This window comes from Ipomoea triloba, chromosome 8, assembly GCF_003576645.1.
Source record: "Ipomoea triloba cultivar NCNSP0323 chromosome 8, ASM357664v1".
Classification (NCBI taxonomy): Eukaryota; Viridiplantae; Streptophyta; class Magnoliopsida; order Solanales; family Convolvulaceae; genus Ipomoea; species Ipomoea triloba.
In genome coordinates, this window is record NC_044923.1 from 999,938 (window position 1) to 1,022,446 (window position 22,509).

The 22,509-nt window shown below is 36.2% G+C and overlaps 4 protein-coding genes across 5 annotated transcripts in view; 3 read left to right on the forward strand and 1 right to left on the reverse strand.

Moving 5' to 3' along the window:
* Positions 1 to 1,465, forward strand: part of LOC116027709 (RGG repeats nuclear RNA binding protein A-like) — a 4,162-nt gene extending 2,697 nt beyond the window's left edge. Inside the window, exons 5-7 of the mRNA XM_031269429.1 lie at positions 99 to 257; positions 387 to 434; positions 939 to 1,465. Coding sequence (XP_031125289.1) covers positions 99 to 257; positions 387 to 434; positions 939 to 1,115 — 384 coding nt within the window. The 3' untranslated portion in view covers positions 1,116 to 1,465. The remainder of the gene's footprint in view (positions 1 to 98; positions 258 to 386; positions 435 to 938) is intronic.
* Positions 1,466 to 2,058: 593 nt separating this feature from the next.
* On the reverse strand, positions 2,059 to 5,325 carry LOC116027478 (GTP-binding protein YPTM2-like). The gene is made up of 8 exons (XM_031269138.1): positions 5,167 to 5,325; positions 4,685 to 4,757; positions 3,887 to 3,934; positions 3,756 to 3,803; positions 3,540 to 3,611; positions 3,296 to 3,451; positions 2,443 to 2,546; positions 2,059 to 2,352 (listed from the first exon to the last, which is right to left on the reverse strand). The coding sequence occupies exons 1-8, from the start codon at positions 5,178 to 5,180 to the stop codon at positions 2,253 to 2,255; spliced, it is 615 nt and encodes a 204-aa protein (XP_031124998.1). The 5' UTR covers positions 5,181 to 5,325; the 3' UTR covers positions 2,059 to 2,252.
* A 4,570-nt stretch (positions 5,326 to 9,895) lies between these two features.
* On the forward strand, positions 9,896 to 10,279 carry LOC116027541 (acanthoscurrin-2-like). Its single transcript, XM_031269244.1, has one exon. The coding sequence runs from the start codon at positions 9,896 to 9,898 to the stop codon at positions 10,277 to 10,279; it is 384 nt and encodes a 127-aa protein (XP_031125104.1).
* Positions 10,280 to 16,186: 5,907 nt separating this feature from the next.
* Positions 16,187 to 19,765, forward strand: LOC116026788 (vesicle-associated protein 2-1). Of its 2 annotated transcripts, none has more exons than XM_031268178.1 (8): positions 16,187 to 16,344; positions 16,530 to 16,639; positions 17,148 to 17,218; positions 17,323 to 17,404; positions 17,741 to 17,850; positions 17,964 to 18,083; positions 19,062 to 19,136; positions 19,422 to 19,765. In XM_031268178.1, exons 2-8 carry the CDS (start codon positions 16,582 to 16,584, stop codon positions 19,554 to 19,556), a joined length of 651 nt encoding a protein of 216 aa, XP_031124038.1. In that variant the 5' UTR covers positions 16,187 to 16,344; positions 16,530 to 16,581; the 3' UTR covers positions 19,557 to 19,765. The 2 variants fall into 2 exon arrangements, with proteins under 2 accessions (XP_031124038.1, XP_031124039.1); XM_031268179.1 differs by having other exon boundaries at positions 19,068 to 19,136.
* The last annotated feature ends 2,744 nt before the right edge of the window (positions 19,766 to 22,509 follow it).

Sequence of the window (22,509 nt, forward strand, 5' to 3'; positions counted from 1 at the left end):
CACCCCCCCCCCCCCCCCGTATTTTTTGGATTAACATTATCCTTGATGTCTACTGAAACAAAAATGTGTAACATTTGCAACCTTTTGTCTTAACTTAGGAGATGACCCTTGAAGAGTATGAGAAGGTGCTCGAGGAGAAGAGAAAGGCGTTGATGGCACTAAAGCCCGAGGAGCGAAAGGTTCGCTTGGACAAAGAGTTTGCGTCTATGCAGCTGATATCAAGCAAGAAAACTGATGAGTCTGTCTTCGTTAAATTGGTGAGGCCTTTTTTATTCAATTATGTGCATTTAGTTTGTTTTGTGTTATTTTATGATGCTATTATGTATCTCAGTTGTGATGTTTAAGAGATTTGCTGTGATTGTATTTGTGGATTGAATCACTGACAGGGATCTGAGAAGGATAAAAAGAAAGAAGCGGGAGAAAAGGTCAAAAAGGTATTCATATTTCCTATTTTACGCCATTATTGGGTGCTCTTATAAGGTATTGCAAATCTTACTTGCAATTTTCATAGTCTCAACTGCCAAGCCTAAGCGCCTAATTCAATTTTCATAGTCTCAACTCGCATAATCCCTTTTCCCTCCCTTACTATCAATGGCTGTTATAAAATATGGTTTTCTATGATTCTGTCAATCATTCCTGATTATATTTTACATTCAAGCCAAAGATCTTGTAGTCTAGTGGCACCTGATGTCCCGGTTTACACTCCCACATGGATGATGGGAGTGGGTTCGAGCCACAGTTGAGGCAACTGTTGACTATTTGTGCTTCAGTAGGTTGAGAAAGTAGCTATGAACAGATACTACATTGTAACAGAGTCAGTAGTACTCAAAAAATATATATATATTTTACATTCAAGATTTGGATTGTTATTGTTAGTGTTGCGTATTTGCATCCAGTTATAGTTTGACTCAACCGCAAAATGTTTCTCGTTTCTCCAGACCAAAACCATTAATGAGTTTCTGAAGCCTGCTGAAGGAGAAAGCTTCAACCGCGGTGGCCGTGGCAGGGGCCGTGGTCGTGGCCGTGGATATGGTGGAAGCAACACGAACTACGCTGAAGCTTCAGCCCCGTCGATTGAAGATGTCGGGCAGTTCCCTACCTTGGGTTCAAAGTAAGCGACCACGGCCTGCCAGTCGAGCTCTCGTCTCCAATTTTGCCACTTAATCCTCTTTTCGGGCTCGAAAATGGCAGGATGTCTGCAGGACTTGTCTGTTCCAGAATTATAAACCGTTTTTATAGTTTTAAGAGTGTATATTTAGATGCCTTCTGGGAGTTCACATCCCCTCTCCCTTCTTGACTCTGAGATTGCTTTGATACCCCCTCTCCCCCTCTCTCCCTCTCTTTTATATTTAGGCATTAATTTCTGATTTTACAACTTAAGATTTTTAGTTTATGGGATCAGTTTTGATTTGGCAAAAGTTTTGTTCTGTTTTAATGTAATGCTTTTGTTTCAAGATTATTCTTATTTAAGTCTTACAATAGCTTTCTCATTTTACTTTAGAGCATCCACCATATATAGTTTTTTGGTGATTTTTCGTGGGGACCATGCATATGTGAATGTGAGAGAAACAGAGAGAGAATGTAAATGGTTTTTGTTTGAACACGTGGGGCCCGCAAGATGACATGCCAGTCTCATGATTGCGCGCAAGATGCGCGCCTAGAGGGTAGGGTGTCATATCTTGAATACTCGATATTGTTTTAAGAGAATTATGTTGTTTCCATAGAGAGTTATAAACATATATTGTTTTAAGAGTATTATGTTGTTTCCATAGAGAGTTATAAACATATACGGGCAATAAGTAACCCGTTCATACATGTGAACATAAAAGTGCAGTTTAATTATCAGTTTAATCCGTCAACATATGTTACTTATAGTTGATTGGTTTAAATCAAAAAGATCAATAGATTGTTTCCAAACTTAGAACTTTATGGTTACCAGGCTAACTGTTCGACCAATTCGAGTGAGTAACTCCCATTAAATTATGATTAAGCCAAATGCTCATGCTTTTATTTTCAAACCTTGCTATGTTTTTGTAAAAATGTGGTGTAGACTTTGAATGATGAGAAAGAATGGGTGTGCTATATACCAAAGTGCTGATATGAAAAACAACATGAAAGCAAATCAACATATATATATATCCACTAAACTGTGCTTCACACCACAGCACAAATGATGGAAAGGGTTAATTTTTACATCACACATGAACATCATCACCATCATCATATCACTTCACAAATGCACCTTCCCTCTTTCAGTTTGAGCAGCAACCTGCAGACTTCTGCTTCACGGGTTGCCCTCGAATCTGCACGGTTGGCGGCTTTGCATTGCCCGAGGTCGGTTGGCTCGCCATCCTACAAAACCAAAGAATCGGGCAATTTCAAACTCTACTATTGAACGCTAGGGTTTGTGAAGAGTAGAGGGTTCAAAAAGTTTTCCCATACCGGCCCTTGATTGTAGCCGTCATTGCCATGAAAGCCTGCTCGACATTGGATGAATCTTTCGCGCTCGTCTCCATGAAAGGAATTCCCATTTCATCAGCAAAAGCCTGCTCCAAACATGAGTTCTATTAACATACGTGCTTATCATCTTCGCATAAGCCCAATCTAGGGTTCAGTTCATTCTCGAAGGTACTCAACCGAGAGTTCAAGGTTCCATGTCATCATTTCAATCAAAAACAAAGAATTCGAAGTAGAAAATGTCATCATTTCAATCAAAAACAAAGAATTCGAAGTAGAAATAGTTCTCATTTCAATCAAAAACAAAGAATTCGAAGTAGAAATAGTTCTATTAGCATAGTGTGCATATCAACTTCGGGTAAGCCCAATCTAGGGAGAAGTCCATTCTCGAAGGTACTCAACCGAGAGTTCAAGGTTCTATGTCATCATTTCAATCAAAAACAAAGAATTCGAAGTAGAAAATGTCATCATTTCAATCAAAAACAAAGAATTCGAAGTAGAAATAGTTCTCATTTCAATCAAAAACAAAGAATTCGAAGTAGAAATAGTTCTATTAGCATAGTGTGCATATCAACTTCGGGTAAGCCCAATCTAGGGAGAAGTCCACTCTCGAAGGTACTCAACCGAGAGTTCAAGGTTCTATGTCATCATTTCAATCAAAAACAAAGAATTCGAAGTAGAAATAGTTTTATTAGCATAGTGAGCATATCAACTTCGGGTAAGCCCATTCTAGGGCAAAGTTCATTCTCGAAGGTAGTCAACCGAGAGTTCAAGGTTCTATTTCATCATTTCAATCAAAAACAAACTAAGGATTCGAAAGTAGGAACATAATTACTACCTTAGCTGTTTCCGTGGGCACAACCTTTTGCGATGTGAGGTCAGACTTGTTCCCGACAAGAAGCTTGTTTACGTTCTCACTTGCATATCGGTCAATTTCATTTAACCATTGCTTAACGTTGTTAAAACTCTCTTGGTCAGTCACGTCGTAAACCACCTGACAGAAAACAAGACCTGAGCCAATTCTATCCCAAACATGATAGGAATATAACACAATACGGTGAATGGGAGAATGTTTCACTCACAATTATGCCATGAGCCCCGCGATAGTAACTGCTCGTGATTGTCCTAAAACGCTCTTGGCCAGCAGTGTCCCACTGCACATAAAGAGGGACGAAAACTAAATTATTAGGCTCGAAAAGACCAGCAAAAAACTCGTACTCGATGCAGTCTAATTAAGATTTCTATAGAAATATGAAAACCTATATTGCCCGGCTCTATAGTTCAAAGTGATTACTTACGATTTGGAGTTTAATGGTTTTTCCATCCTGTTCCACCGTTCGGATTTTCTATATGAACAAAAACAAAGATCGTTATGACCATTCCAATATAAGAACTTACGAAAGCAACTGAAATGGCTAAAATCGCTTACAAAGTCCACTCCGATGGTACTGATATAGCTTTCGAGATATGAATTGTCCTGGAATCCCAAAACGAAAACGAAAATCAGAATAACGAATGTGCGTACTCTTCTTCTATAAGAATGTAGGACAGACAGCCAGAAAAGGCGCATAATACTACACATACTCCCTACTAACATGGCATACTTTTGATTCACGCAAGAAAAAAGTAGGTCACGGTTTTTATTCGTTTCTACTTTCTACATATCATTTTCAGGAAAGGATTAAGTAGTCTAAATATAGGTTGCAAGACAATCATGTTGGTAGAAAAAGCCCCCATCACAAAAATTTTCTAGGAAATGGCAAAACAAACTATATAACTTTCCAAACATGCAACAAAACCTATGACGCTACTCGAAGATGCACTCTAGGTGAATCCCGCCTTGTGACCTTTGCCGATAAAGAATCATAAGGAGATAAACCAGTCTAAGTTGGCCAGAGCTGACCGGCTACCCAAAAGTGCCCTCTAGGTTAAGCCGTTGATCAGCTACCAAAAGGTGCGCTCTAGGTGAAACCTGCCTTGCTACCCTAGCCAATAAAGGACCACAAGAAGATAAACTAGCCTAAATTGTCCAGAGTTAACTAGCTCAAACCAAGAAAGTAGGTTTTTTAGCTCCCACAAGGAATCGAACTCGAACTTGGAATCTCCTAAACCAACTTGGCTGGGGTTGGAAATGCAACAAAACCAAACATTCCTAATTGGGGACAAAAAGTTGAAACATCTTAGTACAATCAAACCCAAATTCAGTTAGAAATAAAGCAAAACTCACAGCAAAACGCAGAAGAAGACATGATTTCCCAACACCAGAATCTCCAATCAACAAGAGCTTAAAAAGGTAATCACTGCAAATGTCAAAGTAAAATCTCCAATTAGTTCAAACCCCTTTTCCCAAATACTAAAAATCCTGTCTTTTTGGGCAAAAACTACAGCTGAAATACCTTAAATTTCAAGAAAATTCTAATCATAAACAAACAACTAAACTAGCAAACAAGTTAGCTCAAAGCAGAAGATTACAATCAAACAAACTGAGCCCAGCAGATCTACACCCCTATTATAACATTCATCCCATGATCCGATCAAATCTTGACACCTCAGAACAACGTAAAACAACAAAAACAATCTATTACAGATCTAGTAAAATTTTTGGGTCAACACCAATTACCAATTATTGCAATGGGGAATTATCAAAATCGTTTTTTTTTTTAAATAAAAAAAATTGTTCTTTGGATTTTTTGTGGTGAGAAGACTTACTATTCTTGATTCATAACTCTGGTATTAAGCTGGAGATCAACGGTGCCGGAGAATTTGATCGGAATTCGGGTGTTTTCCGGCGAGAATTTACAGAAATTGTGGAGATTTCGTGGCAGGGTGGGCGGAGAGGAACAGTTTTTTTGGTTAGAGAGAGACAAAGGAACGAACAGTTCGATTTGTTTAAGAAGGCCTAACTGTCGGAACTGTGGATGTTTGCGCCGTGACGTGGCAAATAAGATATTGCATGACACGTGTCTTCCACGATGACACCGTTTAGTAAAATGGGTTCTATTTTGGTTTTTCTTGAAGTTTGTTAGTAAGATGGGAGTAGCCCAAAATCATTGTCGGCCTTGTTTTAATTGGGCCGGGCTTTTGATAACCGAAGTTTTACACTTGAGAGTGTTTGGTTCAGGACCAATAGTTATACCATGGATTCGGGTGCACATTACAAGGTGGATTTGTGTCCATTTACCTACTGAATGTTCACAATTTGAATTGTAAAAATTTAGTATGTAAATTGTGAAAATTCAGTTATGAACATTCAAGATGCTCTAAATTCCATATCAGATCTTGTTTACCGGTCTTCCGATTTTAGTTTCAAGTTTATAGGTCCCTAGACGGAGTACCGCGGAGATAACATACCAATCTTCCTAGCTTTGGGCTAACTTCCCTCCTTCGGTCAACCGACTTCCTTTTCAATGGCGAAGCACATAATCTCCCACTTGAAAATATCTTGGTTAGACTCGAGCATCATAGAACATTTTGACCTTTTTCGGGTACTCGAACATCTTTCTTGCAGCCAGTTCTCTTATCTCTTTCAGGAGTTAATTATATCAGTTATATATCACAAACATTTATAAATCAATTGACGTGATGAGTTATTACATTGGTAAATATGACATTATGTAGAGATATTAATAGATCAACCTCAAATGTGTGGTTTTCTTTCTTTGTCACACCTTAATGTTATGTCTCCTAGCCAAGACCTCAAACACCTAAATCTTTAATTTAGTTTGGTCTATATGAAGTCGAGAGTATAAACACACACACATATATGTATACAATAATGTCCTTGTAAGAGTTGTTATTAAATGAGATTTGATATCTCAATGTGATGCAAATACTAGTGTAGTATGAAAATTTTCACATCTTTCGATTATTATTATTATTATTATTTTTTTTTGCTTTATTATACCAACACTTTGAGAAGACTCAAATTAAAGTTGTTTAAAATATCTAAATTTCTTTATATTCTTCATCTACTTTTATAATCATCACGAAGGTAGGTTTATTGTTGATGGTAGATTGGTAGTTGAAATAAGTGATGTATGAGCAAAAAGTGGTTAATTTTGTTAAGTTTTTGAGACCAATAATTGATAAAGAAGAATTACAAGTTGATTCTCATATAGAAAGAGTAATCTCACGAGAACAGAGCTTCTTCTGAGGAATGTAGATGAATGTTAGTCATTGATATTGTATATATCGATCTAATTGTTGAAAAATTTAAAAAAAATAAAAATGATGGATTAATTTTATAAATATTAAAGAATAAAAACTTTCAAATTGAAAATTTCTTATAAAATCAACTCATCTTTTTTTCCTTCTTTGTTTTTTTTTTTTTTTTGTTTTTTTTTTCTATTCAAATGAGGACACCTAGAGGCTAGGACAAATCTGGTGCGTTGATTTTTAGTAATAGATGGTGAAGAATAACCAACATGGTTAGCGTGATGGTTCAGCACCTCGTCCCTTAAGCATGAGGTTGGGGATTTGATCCCCACCCATGTGAATGGAGCAAACTATTTGGCCAGTCCCCTACCACTAAGTATGCTACAGTTGGGATGGGAGGATAAGTCCTTTGGCTGTCGGCCGGAGGGACACCTTTGGGAATTACCCAAAAAAAAAAAAAGAATGGTGTACAAAAATGGTATGTTTTAGTGTGTTCTGTCATTTTTTTTGTCGCAGACCGGTAGTATTAAGTGGGATGGGGGTATATATGTCTCTTTTACATGGAATCCAATGCTTTCCTCTGCAACTTTAAAGACAAAGATACCATTTTTATTTCAAGAATCTGATGTTTCTCTTAGCTTCAAAGCAGAGTGCTGCATCCACATGGTGCAACACCTAACTTGGCTATCTGCAAATATATATATGATAGCAAGGAATGTGTTTAGTATCATCCAAGTAGGAAAGTTCCTTTTGAAATTAAATTGCATTATTGTTCACCAGAATAAGATCTATATGTTAGAAAAATGTATGTTTAATTTGACAATTCGATCTTCCTATCATCTTTATTAGCATATTCTCATGGAACACAATTATAGTGCCTCTCATACGGAAACGCTTCCTTGTGTTGTGTAATTTGCTCTCTCTCTCGGGATTTCTTATAATCATGGTTACAGTAAGCTCTAGGCTCTAGTCGGGCGGTAGACTAGTGTCTAGCGCCTAAGCGGTGCATTATATATATATAATTGACAAGACCGATTCGGCCGAGTTAGGCGCCTAGGGCTAATTCGCCTCGGCCTAGAGGAGCCTTGTGCCTAGGCGGCCATCTAGGCCAATGTTTACAACAGTAATAATAATACAAACTAAAATTATTTTGATATTGTCCTGTGTGACTATGTCAAGTGATTGATCATCTGACCTAAAGTCATAAAATATGATCTGAAGGTTTAAGATTAGTCTAGTGTAAGTTGAAAACTTAATATATCGAAAACAAATTGTTTTGGGATTGCAAGCACATTACAGGATGGAGTCGTCGGTGTGAAATTGATGAGATGATAGAAAGGGTTATGGGTGTAGTACACAAGTGAAAAACAACGTTTGTACATACATAGGTACACACACCATGTGAACATCACCATCTTGCTAGTGTCCCTTTGTCTTAAGTAAGCCCCACCCACCAACCGTCCTCTTGTTACACACATGCATTCACCACCAAGACCCGCCCATTCTCCTTTTATCTTTTCTTTTTCTAAGTATATTGCACTAACAATATCTTTATCACACAATGCAAGTAATTTAATCCTAAAATATTGAATCCAAACCCAAGGGTTCTCACGTCACGGGCTGAACAGAGGCTATGGGTAGCGCACAAAGAGCACCCCTCACTTTGAGAGGTTGTTCTCACATTACTGCTTGTGAGACTCGATCTTTGGTCTTTTTTCTCGACCAAATGAGCTGCCCATGCAGGCCACTCTTAATTATTTGGTGGAGGCTTAGCTTAGAGGACAAGTCCAACATTCTTCTATAAAACGTGGCATTAACTTCTAGTTAAGTATAAGAAAATAAAATTACGTTTTCATTGTTAAATATAACTTTTTGTGTAGTGGCAACAACTTGATCTTGATAACGGTAATGTTTTACCATGATTTTTACTCTCTAATTTGTTGACGTGGCATACTCTAATTCATCTTATTTTCGTATTCCTTCAATCAAATCTAAATATGTAATGTAACTAGAGTTTCACTTCATGATCAAAAATATATTTATCAATTTTTCCAATTTAATCTATATCATTATACCCCTCATAGCTACCTAGCTACCTTTTCCTACCCACCAAAGGGTGACACAAAAAGCTAAGGACACACACTCTCTCCTTTCAAAGGCCACACATTTTTACTCATCCAGCTAGCACTCCTTTTTAACTTTTCCACCAATTCCCCATCACAATAAATTGCATCTATTCATCCTTCCACCTATCACTTCCAGCTAGCACTAAATTCCTCTAGCTACATGATGTATGTATATGCAAGCTAAGTATTGCCACACATATTTCATGTGTCATGATGCATGGTGCCATTTTTCCTTTATTATTTTCCATGATACCAAGAGGAGAAACAAACACTTTTTGCTAGCTAGCATAGGACCACTCATGCTTCATTGCTAACATGAGTTTTCTCCAACCAAATTAATTAGAAAACTCGATATCCAACCAATTCAAAATTTTCTATAGTTGATATCTTATACTCAATACAACTGTCTTTTTGGGTGACAAAAAAAACCTAGAAGTATATCAAGTTGTCCATAGCTAACTAACCAATCGTTGGCTCGCTGGTTGGGACTAGGGGTTGCCCTCTAATACACACACATTTGAGAAAGTTAAGAATTAAATATGCAACATATTACCAAGAGTTACATGTCAATTGACGTCAAAAGTTTTAGTACATATGTCATGTCTCGATCATATGCACAATTTAGAGTTGATTTTTTCATGGGTGAATGAGCACCGTGACATTTTCGTGGATATCTATAGTGGTTGGTGAGATGGTTAAAAACATCATTCGTGATGACAAATCAAGATTTTATGACAGTTTTTGAGTAATCGAAAATTTTGAGTTTATGAGTAACTTTTGGATCAACACTTTCGAAATATGGCAATCACAATATCACATACATTATTGTTGAATGTTTTAGGAAGCTAGAGGTCTTATTGATGAAGTGAAGTCAAGATATATGGTACATACATCTATCCAAATAAATCTCTAAGCAATCCTCATCCATACTCAAAGATCCACAACAATGAATTAAAAGCTCTAAAATCCAACATGAAATTGGAAGGGGGGAAGAAAAAGCAAGAAAACTATGAAGAAGAAGAAGAGATTAAAAGTGAAAAATGAAAAAGAATACACAAATGATAAATTATTTTTAGTCTACACCAAATGTGAATGATAATAATATAAAAATGATTACTTAAAATAGGACTATTGCCACTCCCCCAAGCAATGCTACCATGCTCATGCACACGCCATGCACAAAACCGCCGGAGGACGGTGGCGGCGGCGATGGTCCTGGTCCTTCAGCCGGCGACCCCGGCGCCGCTGAAGGTCCCGTGGGCGCCGGCGGCGAGTCCATAGATGGACCTGGGCTCATGCTGGCACTTGGTGGAGTCGCCGCCGTGGGTGCCATCGGCGGCGGCGCCATCGGAGGAGCCGCAATGGGCGCCGCCGGTGTCATCGGAGGAGCCGCCATCGGCGCGACAGTCATCGGCGGTGGAGCCGTCGCCATCGGAGGAGCCGCCTTCGGTGCCGCCGGGGTCATCTTCGGAGGGGACGCCGCCACCGACGGCGGCATTGTGACGCCGCCGCCGCCAGGCGGCGACGCCATGGGGGATTGAGCGGTTGAGAGAGCCACCAATGCAAGGAAAGAGGAGAGCACGAGCATGGCACGTGAGAGAGCCATAACTCGATCTGCGAGTGAGTTGAGAGATCTTCTCCAAGAAAATGGGGAAATTGGCTGATCGGAGATATTCTCCGGCCGGCGAACACAGAAGAAAGCAGAGGGGTTTTCAGGGAGTTGGCTTCTAGGGGTACTTAAAGAGTAAGGGAAGAGGTTGATATATAGGTGCTAGACACTTGTGATAATTAAGTTCATATATATCCATATATAAATATTATATATTCATGGAAATTTCTAGAACATTAAAAGGCATTTTCATGCCACAATTAAAAATTAAATGGCATTCTACTTGAATGTAAAGCCGGAGCCAAAGTGTGAGTCAACACATTCACTGATCTACTAGTGTATCTAAAGATATTTTGATACTTAATCCTTACAAATTGAAAATATTTTATGTCTAATATGGGTAATTAGGAGTATTACATCAGATTAGGCTTTTTGTAAAAGCTGTCTATTGATTTTTTTAGTTTGAGTTGTCAATTATGGACAACTTAAATTGCTAAAAGTTATAGCTAGTAGTGAAGATTTATTTCCTTATAGATCATCATCACATTTTTGAGAAGCAGGTACTGGACTTGACCTTTCACCGACTTCTGCCCAACAATTTTTCTAGTCGCCAATTAATAGATTTGACACTTTATCAGCCTCCACATCAACATTATGCAGGTAAATTGTAAAGTGAAATGGTATGCTTTTTCAAAGTGGGTGTCATAGCATGCTTGATGTACGTCTTGTAACCATTTCCTAAATCCTATGATCTTGGACATATATCATTGTAATTAAGACCATTTAGATTAGATGTAATGAAATATAATTCATCAACATAGAATCATTGCATGCATATGAGAACAAATCCCTTCAATTAGGTCCACAGTTAATCCCCGCTAACTCCGAGAGACACCGGAGTTGGCTCGGGTGGAATCCAACTCAAATTCTCTCAAAAATATTTCTTTTCCATAAAGAAAGTTCACTTGCCACTTTAACTACCATATTGATCAAATTTTATATTCTTATTATTATCTGGATCTTTTGTCTATTAAGATCGATCACAAGACAGACTTTCCTATAAATCAAAGAATATACACATACAAATTGCCATGGACTGTTTCTGGTCTTTCCTTAAAGTCAAGCATTATTGTCTGTGAAAGGGTTTTTAGTCATTAATAGCCGAAACAACCAACCAAACATTTTAATGTCTTCATGCTTGCTGCTAGCTTCCAAGTACTTTCCCTATATTACTTCTTCTCACCAAACAACTCGTGAAGACACAGCCTTTAGATCACGGGATTCACAATGGTAAATACACACTTTACTACCCCATAGAATAATGGTGTCGTCTGACTTAATTCATCAGACATTCAGACCTGCTCTGCATAAGTATTCATTGACTTTCAAATAAGTATTCATTGACTTTTAATTATGTTTGCGTTTGATTCAAATATTAGAATCCGATTAGTAATGAGAATTAAATATTTGATAATGGTAATGTGTTTAAGTAAAATGAGTCACTTTATTTGATAATCATCAATAAGAATTGTAATCAAAATAAATAATTAATTAATTAAAATATATAATGCATATATATACACACACTTGTGTGTGTATATATATAAAGTATATAAAGTATCGATTAATATTAATGTTAATTGTATTTGTACAACTATGTAGTTCATACATGATTATACAAAGTATCAGTAAAAAGTATTATTGATAATATATGATACAATTATGTATGGTATATATGATGATATCAAGTAAAATCGGCATTGTAAAGCTTCGCGATAATATACGATACATTGGGGGTGTTTGGTTATTGGCTTATAAGTCAAATTTTAGCTTATTTGACCAAGTTTAGTTGTTTGACCAACCAATAAACTATTTTGAAATGTTTGGTAAATGGCTTATTGGCCTTGGCTTATTGGGCCAATAAGCTGAAAATTGACCCTAATGAGTGTAGCTTTTTGTATTAACTTGTTGGGAACAATGGGTATATTGACTATTTTATCCTTTGAAATCAATGTGATTTACTTTTAAATGGGTGGTGTGTTTGTTATTTTATAATAATAATAATAATAATAATAATAATAATAATAATAATAAACGAGTGATGGGTTTGTTATTTTTAATAATAATAATAATAATAGAAAATAAATACGTAATAAATATTGTTTTAGAATCCTCATATAATTTAATAATAGTTAAATAAACAAAAATAATTAACTTATGCCCTTAAAAAAAAGTATAGATAATATCCAAATTTTATAATTATTTATTAATAAGAGTTTATCTTCGTGTTATATTTAAAGGTTGAAATAATACAATATACTCATACCCTTAAATGTCATTTTACATTCAATCAGCTACTAGTAAACAACTAATTTACCAAACAGTTTTTTATAACCAGCTAATACAACCAGCTGGTCAAACCAGTTAACGCAACCAGCCATCAACTACTAGCTAAACCAACCAGCTATCAGCTACAAGCTATCAGCCGTTTGCCAAACACCCCCATTGGCTTAACTAAACTTGTCACCAACATAACTTTTTCACTTGATGTCTCAGTTTTATGACGGACCAAATATTATTATTTATCTTATTAACAGGTCAACTAGTATTGGTATATGGTTCAATAATAATAATAATAATAATAATAATAATAATAAATAAATAAATAAATAAAACAGTGAGAAGAAAAATCTAATTGAGCATATGGTATGTGCATTGACATGAATCATGACACAGACATGGACAGAGACTAGGTTGTGAAAAACACCTCAGAAATTCCTCAACCATAAGGAACCTACAAAAATTATGGTACGGAAAGATTTTTTTCAAGATCCCATGCTGCCCACAAATTGAAATGTCATGTTTATTTATATATATAAATATAAATAAATAAATAAATAAATATATATATATATATATATATATATATATATATATATATATATATATATATGAGATCAAATGTGATTGCGATCTAGCCAAGAGTTGAATATAAAAACTATTGAAAAAAATAAAAAATAAAAAAGAATTGGTTTAGCCAGTAAATAACAAATAAATCGAGTAAAATATGGCAAAAGATGAACTAGTAGGAATAATTTGATTCTCTTTAGAAAAAAAAAAGGTTTTGACTTTGAGTTTTATCAATTAAATTAAACAATATGTGTTAGTTTGAAGAATTCCTTTTTTTTTTTTTTTATGGCGAAGAAAATTCGTAGTTACTATCCGAAAATGAGTGTGCCCGGTAAATAAAATTCGCTCTTTATGTAATAGTCCACAAACCACACAAGAGATGTAAATTCTACTAGAAAGACAATACAATAGGCTCAATCGAGAGAGTGTTGACAAAAATAAAACCCGTAACATTCTAAATTTTTAATATAAAAATCATACATTGTCCGCTCATCAACTCCTTTTTGGGCCTGTTTGATGAATTCTCATCTAACAGAATTTGGAAAAGAAAAAGAAAAGAAGAAGAAAAAAAAAAATCTCTATTTCAAATTAGTAAAAACCAAGTCAGATGTTTTTTGTATAACTCTGAGGACATTTTGGTTATTAAATTCAGGCACTGCAATAGCTTATTATCTGTTCATCAACCTCCCAATAAAGGTGTGGCAGGGATAAGAATAAAGCACAAATTTTAATAATTCCCAGCCAATCCAGACTGACATTCTCCACCTCCCAAATTCACTACTTTATGAGGTTTGTGGGAATTTTCTTTTTTAAAAAAAAAAATAAAAAATTACAGTGTACATTGCGTAAACTTCACTCCTATAATTGAAGGAGTACTCGGGAAATCATTACTTACAAAAATTGAACCCAGATTCTCACCAAATTCTTTTTTCTCACAAAAAGAGCTCATTTGCCACTTGACTATTTGGGTTACAGTAAATAGAAAAAGTATATTTAGCCGATACTACCTTGTAATATAGTCGATAATACTCAAAAAAAATAAATAAAAGTCTTCGTCAACGCCCGTGCAAATAAGTGCAATACAAGCGTGCGTATTGGGCCATAAAATGCTGTGCCTTGGAAGTGGGCTTTCTGTGGCCCACATGGATTCCCCTACAAAGTATAGCTCAGGGCCCAATTGGTAGGAAGAAAGACTTCTTTGTTCTGAGGGAATAAAATGGAAAAAGTACAGTACTAATATAATCATTTCCATGACCTGCCCAAACAGAACCTAGTCCAACAAAGCCTTCAACCTTCATAATTGATTATCTTCGTGGATCCCAAAGTTTTGGCCCTAACTGGTCTCACAGCAATAGTTATACCATAGATCCAAGTCCATTTACAGACTAAATATCCACAATTTACATTCTAAATGTTTTGAATCGCAAGTAACTATTTGCAGTCAAGTAAGAAAAGTGTTGTTCCGCTCTTTTTTCAGTAAATTCACCGGGTCTTTCACCGTCCGTTTAATGGTCCGGATCCACCCACATTCACTCCGGGAGGCACGAAAGCTGGCCCAGGCCACTTGTGGAAATCAAATCTGAATTCTCCCAAAATTTTTCTCCGCAAAGAGAACCCGCTTACCACCGAGCTACCCCATTGGATTGTTGTCCCTCTCTTTGCGTCTCCCACGTTTTGCACTGTTTTCACCATAGACTTCGAATCTACAACTTTAACGAATACATAAATGTTTCTAGATGTCCATTTCCTCCGTAGGTTCATGCTAAGTTTAATTTTTAAATGGATTGGTACACTTTCAATTGAATTACTAAATACTATTTTTAAACGTCGTATTTCACTATATATGATATTATTGTAAAAATCATAACCAGACAAATTATGATGACTCAACTAGGTGATAACCAAAATGTCAATGTTGATCATTGGTGAATTGACAATCATGTTGACAAATGGAGGTGGTTGGCATAATCAAATCTTCATTAATGGCTTTTACTTGAATTGCAAAGGAACGTCAACATTATAGTTTTCCCCAGACGCAATGGCAATTACACCTTAGCAGTCTATGCTTTGAAAGCAAACCCCCACCATACATCATGGAATTGGTATAAACTACCCCATTAAACCAAACGTCCAAACTGTCAAATATGCTTTTAAGTGTCAATGCCGTGACATTGTCGTAAAACCACCTCTACTTGTCATTTTAGAGGAAAAGATCACTCTAGAGATCCCAAGTTTGATTTCTTGTAATAATCACTTATTAGTTTTATTGATTTGAGTTGGTTAGTTATGGACAGTTTATAATAGTTTATCTCACTGTGGTTATTTATCGATTAGGGTCACAAGACTACTTAGTGCACATTCGGGAGTTTCCATCGCTATCCAAATAATGCACTCATGGTATATCTCACCTTCGCAAACCTCAACTAGGTTCTAGGCTTAGCAGATAACAACTATTTTTATGTACGGTAATCATGCTCAACTCACTCATTCATCATTTTAAGGATGTATTACTGCTGCCCACATAGACAGCTTAGTTGGTCACATGGGAGACTAGGGATTGAGTCTCACCACCAGCATTATAAGAGCAACCTCCAGCTCAGTTAGTCACAAGAGAGATCATGGATTGAGTCTCACCCGTAGAAGCTAGTATAGGAGCAACTTCCAGCGTAGTTGGTCACGAGAGATCAGGGACCGAGTCTCACCATCGACAATGTGGGAGTAACTTGTGTTCAGTTACCATAAGTTACGTCTTTTATGTTATAGTTCATAAATACCAACAACAAAAATAAATTGTATTAAAAAGACTATATACCACGGACCGAGTTTGTTTTTTATTTGTAGTATAGTAGACGTTGCTAGTGAGGAATGAAGCCATGTGTCATGGCATCATTCCCACCACCACGACCCGCCATCCCTTATCATTGAAAGCCACCATTCCCCACTCCCCACTCCCCCTCTCCCATCTAAATCATTCATTCATCTCTCTCTCTCTCTCTCTCTTCTCTTTCTCTCTGAATTTGTTTCTGACCAGAAAATTGATCGTTGAAGGCGAGCCTTTAGCCTCCGAAATCGCCTCTGCTGTTCCATGTAAGTTTTCCGTCATTCTCTCCGACCCTCTCATTTCCCGTTTCTCGTTCCTCTTTCACACATACACGCGCGCACACACACACACTCTCTCTCTCTCCCCTTCTCCGTCTGCCCCGCCCGCATTGCTCCCACCGATATGCATTTGGTTAACCTAGGGTTTGATTTTCTCTTTCTGCGGTGTTAAGGTTTGATTCCGGCTGATTCCTCCGTTGATCTGTTTCATCGGGGCTGTGTACGATGACTGGTGCTTCCAACCAGTTGATTTCTGTTAGTCCTGATGAGCTCAAGTTCCAATGTAATTGATCACTCTCTCTTTATATATATCCCTTTCTGCTTGGATTACTAGTTTTCGTTTGGATAAAACAACGAACATTTTGTATGCAATTGGTGCTTGGTGTTGAACGTTGATGAAGAACGTTAATGGAATTTGGGGGATATATGGTGGTTAGCAAATGAAATATGATTGGTTATGTGAATTGGAATGTGTAATGTTGTTTGGAAATTGGAATGAACAGTGAGTCAGTGAGAGAATGCAAAGATCCTGTTTGTTTCTTTATTTATTTATTTTTTTCTTTTTATAATAAATATGGAGCTTAATGTTGCATTAGGAACATAAAGCAGTTGTATGAATTGGCTTTTGTAATGGAGCTGAAAATGGAAAACAAGAAAATTTGGTGTTTTTTTTTTTTTTTTTTTTGGAGGTACTTTTTGGCATTTTGTTGGTTGGGGGATGGAGATCATGGCCAATTTAACTTGAATTCAAGATTTACTTATACGTGTGGTATGATGGCGCTTCTTTTCAGTTGAGCTCGAGAAACAAAGCTACTGCGATCTTAAAGTTTCAAATACTACCGAGAATAATGTTGCTTTCAAGGTAATCTTTTAGCAAGAGACAATTGCATGAATAGTTATGATAACGACTTAAAAATTCTATTTTTAACTGACTTCTTGGAGTCCCCGTTTTTCTTGTTATTGCAGGTAAAGACTACTTCTCCAAAGAAGTATTTTGTACGGCCAAACACAGGTGTTATACAGCCATGGGACTCATGTTTCATCAGAGGTGCTCCTCTTGAGCTTGCAATTCTTTTCAGACACGTATGCTCTTATAGACTAAATATATGACAATTTGCAAGATTGTCTGGTTAGAAGTGCCTTAACTGGAATAAGTTCTAGAATAAGACAAAACTAACACCAAACTCTCAAAATGTGGACAAAAGAAATCCTGTGGATACCATGCATTGTCTTACTTATGCACCTAAATTTTAATTATCAGACTCCACTATTTACTTGGCTTTTGGCTATCACGTGTGAATGTTATGTGCATGATTACTGTGACCCATGTCTAACTTATAACAATGACTTAGAAATGCTAACGCGGATTTAATGGTGCCTGTAGTTACCCTTCAAGCTCAACGAGAGTTTCCTAGCGATATGCAATGCAAGGACAAATTTCTTCTACAGAGCACCATTGTCGCTAGTTATTCTGATGACCTTCCAGCAGATACGGTAAGAATCTTGTATTGGAAGATCACATTCACACCCATAGTTAGTATGCTACCATAGAAGTTTAAGAAAATGAAACATCTCTCTCTGAAAATGATGACTGCTTCTGCATACAGTTTAGTAAGGACAATGGGAGAACAGTAGAGGAGTGCAAGCTTAAGGTTGTGTATGTTACTCCTCATTCTACTACAGGAAATTCAGAAGACGGATCCAAACAAGGCTCTGATGCAAATTCTGTAAGCTCTACTGCAATTCACTTTCTTTTACCTTTTTTTTTGGGTCAATTTTATTGCAACTGGGCCATAGTTATTTTCTTTGCAAGGTCAATTTAGTTTCCATTTAGTTGTGAAACTTCTAGTTGTTCTATAAACAATTTTGTTCTATTCAAATGTTATGCTTTGCCTGTTTTGATATTGGCAATCGGTGCTACCTTTTCTCTCTGAAAGCATTGCTTTCAATTATTGGCCGCTCATGTTCCAAGTGTTTCTCTATTGGACAGCAAACTGCCTTAGGTGATTGAAAACACTGTTTGTGGTTGTCTCTAGCGTTTGCATGTCATTCTGGGATTTCCTAAGAGATAGTTGCATACAGAAACGAGTAGTGCAGATGGCTGAGAAGTTTTAGAGACTTTTGGCTTCTAGGTAGTTAAGGGCTGTGTATAAGTGAGTTTAATGTTCTGTATTACGGATTTGCAATTTGAAATTTCCCATTCCATTATTCCTCCCCAAGGTGACACTAGTCTTGATCTCTTTTCTGTTACTGCATATTTAGTGTTAGTCCATGTTGCAACTTTGAAGTCGCTTCTCGCAAGATCTAATCATGAGAATTGCTTTTTTTTTTGGTTTTTGGTCAACTCCAATTCCATAGTCCATGCTATTCAGACCAACTCTGCTTCCCTTTTCTTTTCACCCATGAAATAGCAATGTCATATAGGACTTTTAGAATAATCATTGTAATAAAACTCTTCGAATTGGCACTTCAACAGAACTCTTCACTCGAGCCATTCTGGTTCTGTCAGGCTTTGATTTACTTGGAATGCTATGCTTTTTAAGCTTGGGTATTTGTTCATAATTTTTGCTTTTTTGGTGTTTAGGTGCGTATTAATGTGGCAATTGGAATTCTATACTTTTGAAAGCCGTTAGCATACTTTTATGGCATATATTTAACATACGAGTGATTTCACTAATAACTCTTTGTTTCCTTTAATGATCTAGAATCAGATGGTGCAGCGCACTAGAGAGGAAAGAGATGCAGCTGTGCGGCAAACACAACAACTGCAACAAGAACTGGTTAGTAACTCCTTTTATTCCCTTCATCTTCAAGGAACGTATACAATTATGCCACCGTTACCTTCGTGCATAGATACAGCATAGTTTTAGATTTCTACGTGTTTGGTCACTGTTAAGAAGCAACATCTATAATTGGATAAACAGATATGAAAGGAAACTGGTACGGGTAAATTCAAACGTCCCAAATTTGACAACCTTAACGATTTTTGAGAATGACACACACATTAAATAAATTTTTCGATGGAATCAAAAACCATTTTCATTTGTTATACTGTGTGTCCACAGGATATGCTGAAGAGACGAAGAAATAGGAAAAACGACCTAGGTTTCTCCCTAAAATTTGCGCTTCTCGTTGGAGTCATCGGGTTTATGGTTGGCATCCTGTTCAAGCTGTTGTCTTCGCCTACTACTGCAGAATAACTTCTTCACTCCCTTCTTCCCCAAAATACAGTTCTTCCCCCCCTCCTTTCATTTTAAGCAGTAATTTTCTCACTTTTATCAAGTGACAAATAGGATTCTGTTCATTCGTTGTAAATTGGATTCTCCTTGATATATTTTTGTCCAAAGGTTTTGATGTCTTAGATGCTTCTTGTAATTCTTGGTCAATCAAGGATTTTCCTTTCTGGTGAGTTAAGCAGCCTGCAAACCGCTACTTGAATGTACATTAGAATCTTTTAATCTTAGCTGGCAAAAGACCACAAAGATGTAAATCAGTATTAACTGACTCAAACTAAGAAGACTAATAGTTAAGTGATTTTAGCTAGTAAAAGATCACAAACAGATAAATCAGTCTAGGTTGTTTATAATAACTAACTCAATGTAAATGCTCTGAGTGACATTAGTTTGACATTTTCAACGCAGAACACTATTTACCTTCCACTAACCCCCCCCACCCCCACCCCCACCCAAAAAATACACACAAACAATTATGTAGTTGGTGCCTGAAAAAGTGAAAATCAGAGGCAACGTTGGACCAGAAAAATAATAGTCCATAGGATATAGCATCCATAAAGGTAGGTTGCTGTCATTTTTATTGAATTATGTAAGTGGTCCTTCAACCATTTGCATTAACTTATATATGTAGCAGTTGAGATTTTTAACCAAATTATTTGTAAATGATTCCACACTTTCAGATAGGTGTTGTGAGTTTTACTCAAAACACACTTTCAGATAGTAATTGCGGGTTTTACTCAAAGCATACTTCATAACGATTAAGGCTTTTTTGTAAATCAAAGCGATAGCAATTTAGCATAGTATTTGTGTGATTGTGTCCCATTCAATTAGGTTTCCTCCCAATGCCATTCCTCATCAGCTCCCACACAACATTTCAACTTGCCAATCAATTTTTGTGTGCACACTTTATGCAAACTTTTACTGTCATATGATGTGATGCTAAATTCTCAAAAAATTAGAAAAAGTAAAAGTTATACATTTTAAACTTTAAATTATAGTAGTTTTTTTTTTGAATTAATAACTAGGGTGTTGTTGTTATTCTTAAGTTACTCTGTAATACTATGTTGTTAATAATAAGTTCTAGTGGGATAATATTGAACCAGGATCAGCCTAAATAGATTATCATCATAATCCAACCTACTTGTTTTAGTTTAGTTCATATGCATCACAACCAGCCTTAGGGCTTAATCAAAGTGTTTTGGGTCACTTACTTAGTTCACAAGTAATGCTGCACAATAATCTACTTAAGATATGACATCGACCTACTTCAAGGACAAAACTTGAAAATGAGTATACGGTTGAGCACATTGCAAGAATGTCTCATTAATGACCATAATAGATAGAGGAGGGGCATGGGGTTGGGGATGGGTAAGGGTAGGGTGTGTGCGTTTTAATTGTTAACTAGTTGCCAGTTAAGGACAAATCAATTTCAAAGACAAGATATAAGTAAATCAATAGCATTTTATCGAAAAAATGAATCTTTGACCCTATTATCATAATATGACATATTAATGATATTATACATAATATGGAAAATTTCCTTACAATAATGTAAATATTTTCCATTATTTAATACTCATCACTATAATACTTCCAATAATTGTAAGGATTATTAATTAATTAAATATTGTATGTGATGTAATTATCTTATCTTATCGGGAGAAAAAAAATTATACAAAACCCTAACTTACATGTCTACGTGTAGCATAATTAACCCCATGTGCGCACTAAACGTGATTAACATCATTCATCAATTTAATACGGTGTTTTATATATATATATTTTCATTTTCCTAATATAATTCCATCAATTTATGAGACAAAACTCCATTGTCTAGTCACCACACAATGTAAGAGCATCCTTATCAGTGGGGATATTTCGCGATTATTGAGGAGTTTTTGTAAGTGTGATTAGGAAAGAGAAAATGAGAGAAAATGAAAAATAAAAAGTAAAAACAATTTTGATATTTAAAAAAAAACAAAAAAAAAATCAAATGCGTCAGGGCTGCAGTGCCAAACGCACAGGTGTCAAGCAGCTAGTGTTTTAAATGTACAAATGTCAGATTTCACTGTTCCAATCTCCCTTCACTGCTAGAAGCTCCTTCTCCCTTCTCTCTCCTCTCCTCTCACTGCCAAGGTGGCTTGATTTCTGACATTATCCTCCACAATATGCATCAATGGGGATGCTCTAATGCACTATTGCACTAATAACCTTTACCCATAATTTCCGGGCAATTATCATCTATTTTATGCATGCTTCCATCTCTACATTTATTTATTTTTGCAGGAAATGGTGAGTATATAGTATATTACAAATAATAATAATAATAATAATAATAATAATAATAAGTGTACTTTCAATAAATAAAATTTTCATAGTTTCATTACATGTCTAAATTTTAGTGGAAGAAGAAAATGAAAGAGATTAGTAAAATATGTTGGGGATATAATAAATTATTTAAAAAAAAAAACCCTAAAATGGGTAGTCATGTGTGGATGAAGCATGATTGTATACTTAAAGGTCATGAGTTCGATCATTCTCAACACCCTTTCAGTCAAGCTCACTGTACAGGGTCTTCCTAGTGCAATTACCTCTCTTGTGTGGTTTGCAAGCTGTTATAATAAATGAGCGTGGTTTACCTAGTGCATATCCTCTGGCTTCAAGGGGTAGTGGTTAGTCAAGCTGTCATACATGATCTTTTTAGTGTGGTTATTTTTCCTGTGTGATTTGCGTATTATTACAGAGGAGTAGAGTTTTCACTTTAAACCCAACAAAATTTTAGCAGATTCTAGTGAAATCAAACAAGAATAGGAAAAGTGTCAAACCAAGACAAATAGAAAAAAGTAGAAAATTAAAGGGTGGACTAGTTGGCTTCATTCATCATCTTGACTTCTTTGGCTCACCGATGATGGACGGCTCT

Excerpts from the sequence above, each read along its gene's own strand:
- LOC116027478 (XM_031269138.1), bottom strand. Across the intron at positions 3,935-4,684 it reads GTCTTCTTCTGCGTTTTGCT|GACAATTCATATCTCGAAAG; the intron begins GTGAGTTTTGCT and ends TTGGGATTCCAG. Across the intron at positions 3,452-3,539 it reads GCGGGGCTCATGGCATAATT|GTGGTTTACGACGTGACTGA; the intron begins GTGAGTGAAACA and ends GTTTTCTGTCAG.
- LOC116027541 (XM_031269244.1), top strand. The coding sequence starts at position 9,896 with ATGCTCATGCACACGCCATGCACAAAACCGCCGGAGGACGGTGGCGGC.
- LOC116026788 (XM_031268178.1), top strand. The coding sequence starts at position 16,582 with ATGACTGGTGCTTCCAACCAGTTGATTTCTGTTAGTCCTGATGAGCTC. Across the intron at positions 16,640-17,147 it reads TGATGAGCTCAAGTTCCAAT|TTGAGCTCGAGAAACAAAGC; the intron begins GTAATTGATCAC and ends GCTTCTTTTCAG. Across the intron at positions 17,219-17,322 it reads AGAATAATGTTGCTTTCAAG|GTAAAGACTACTTCTCCAAA; the intron begins GTAATCTTTTAG and ends TTGTTATTGCAG.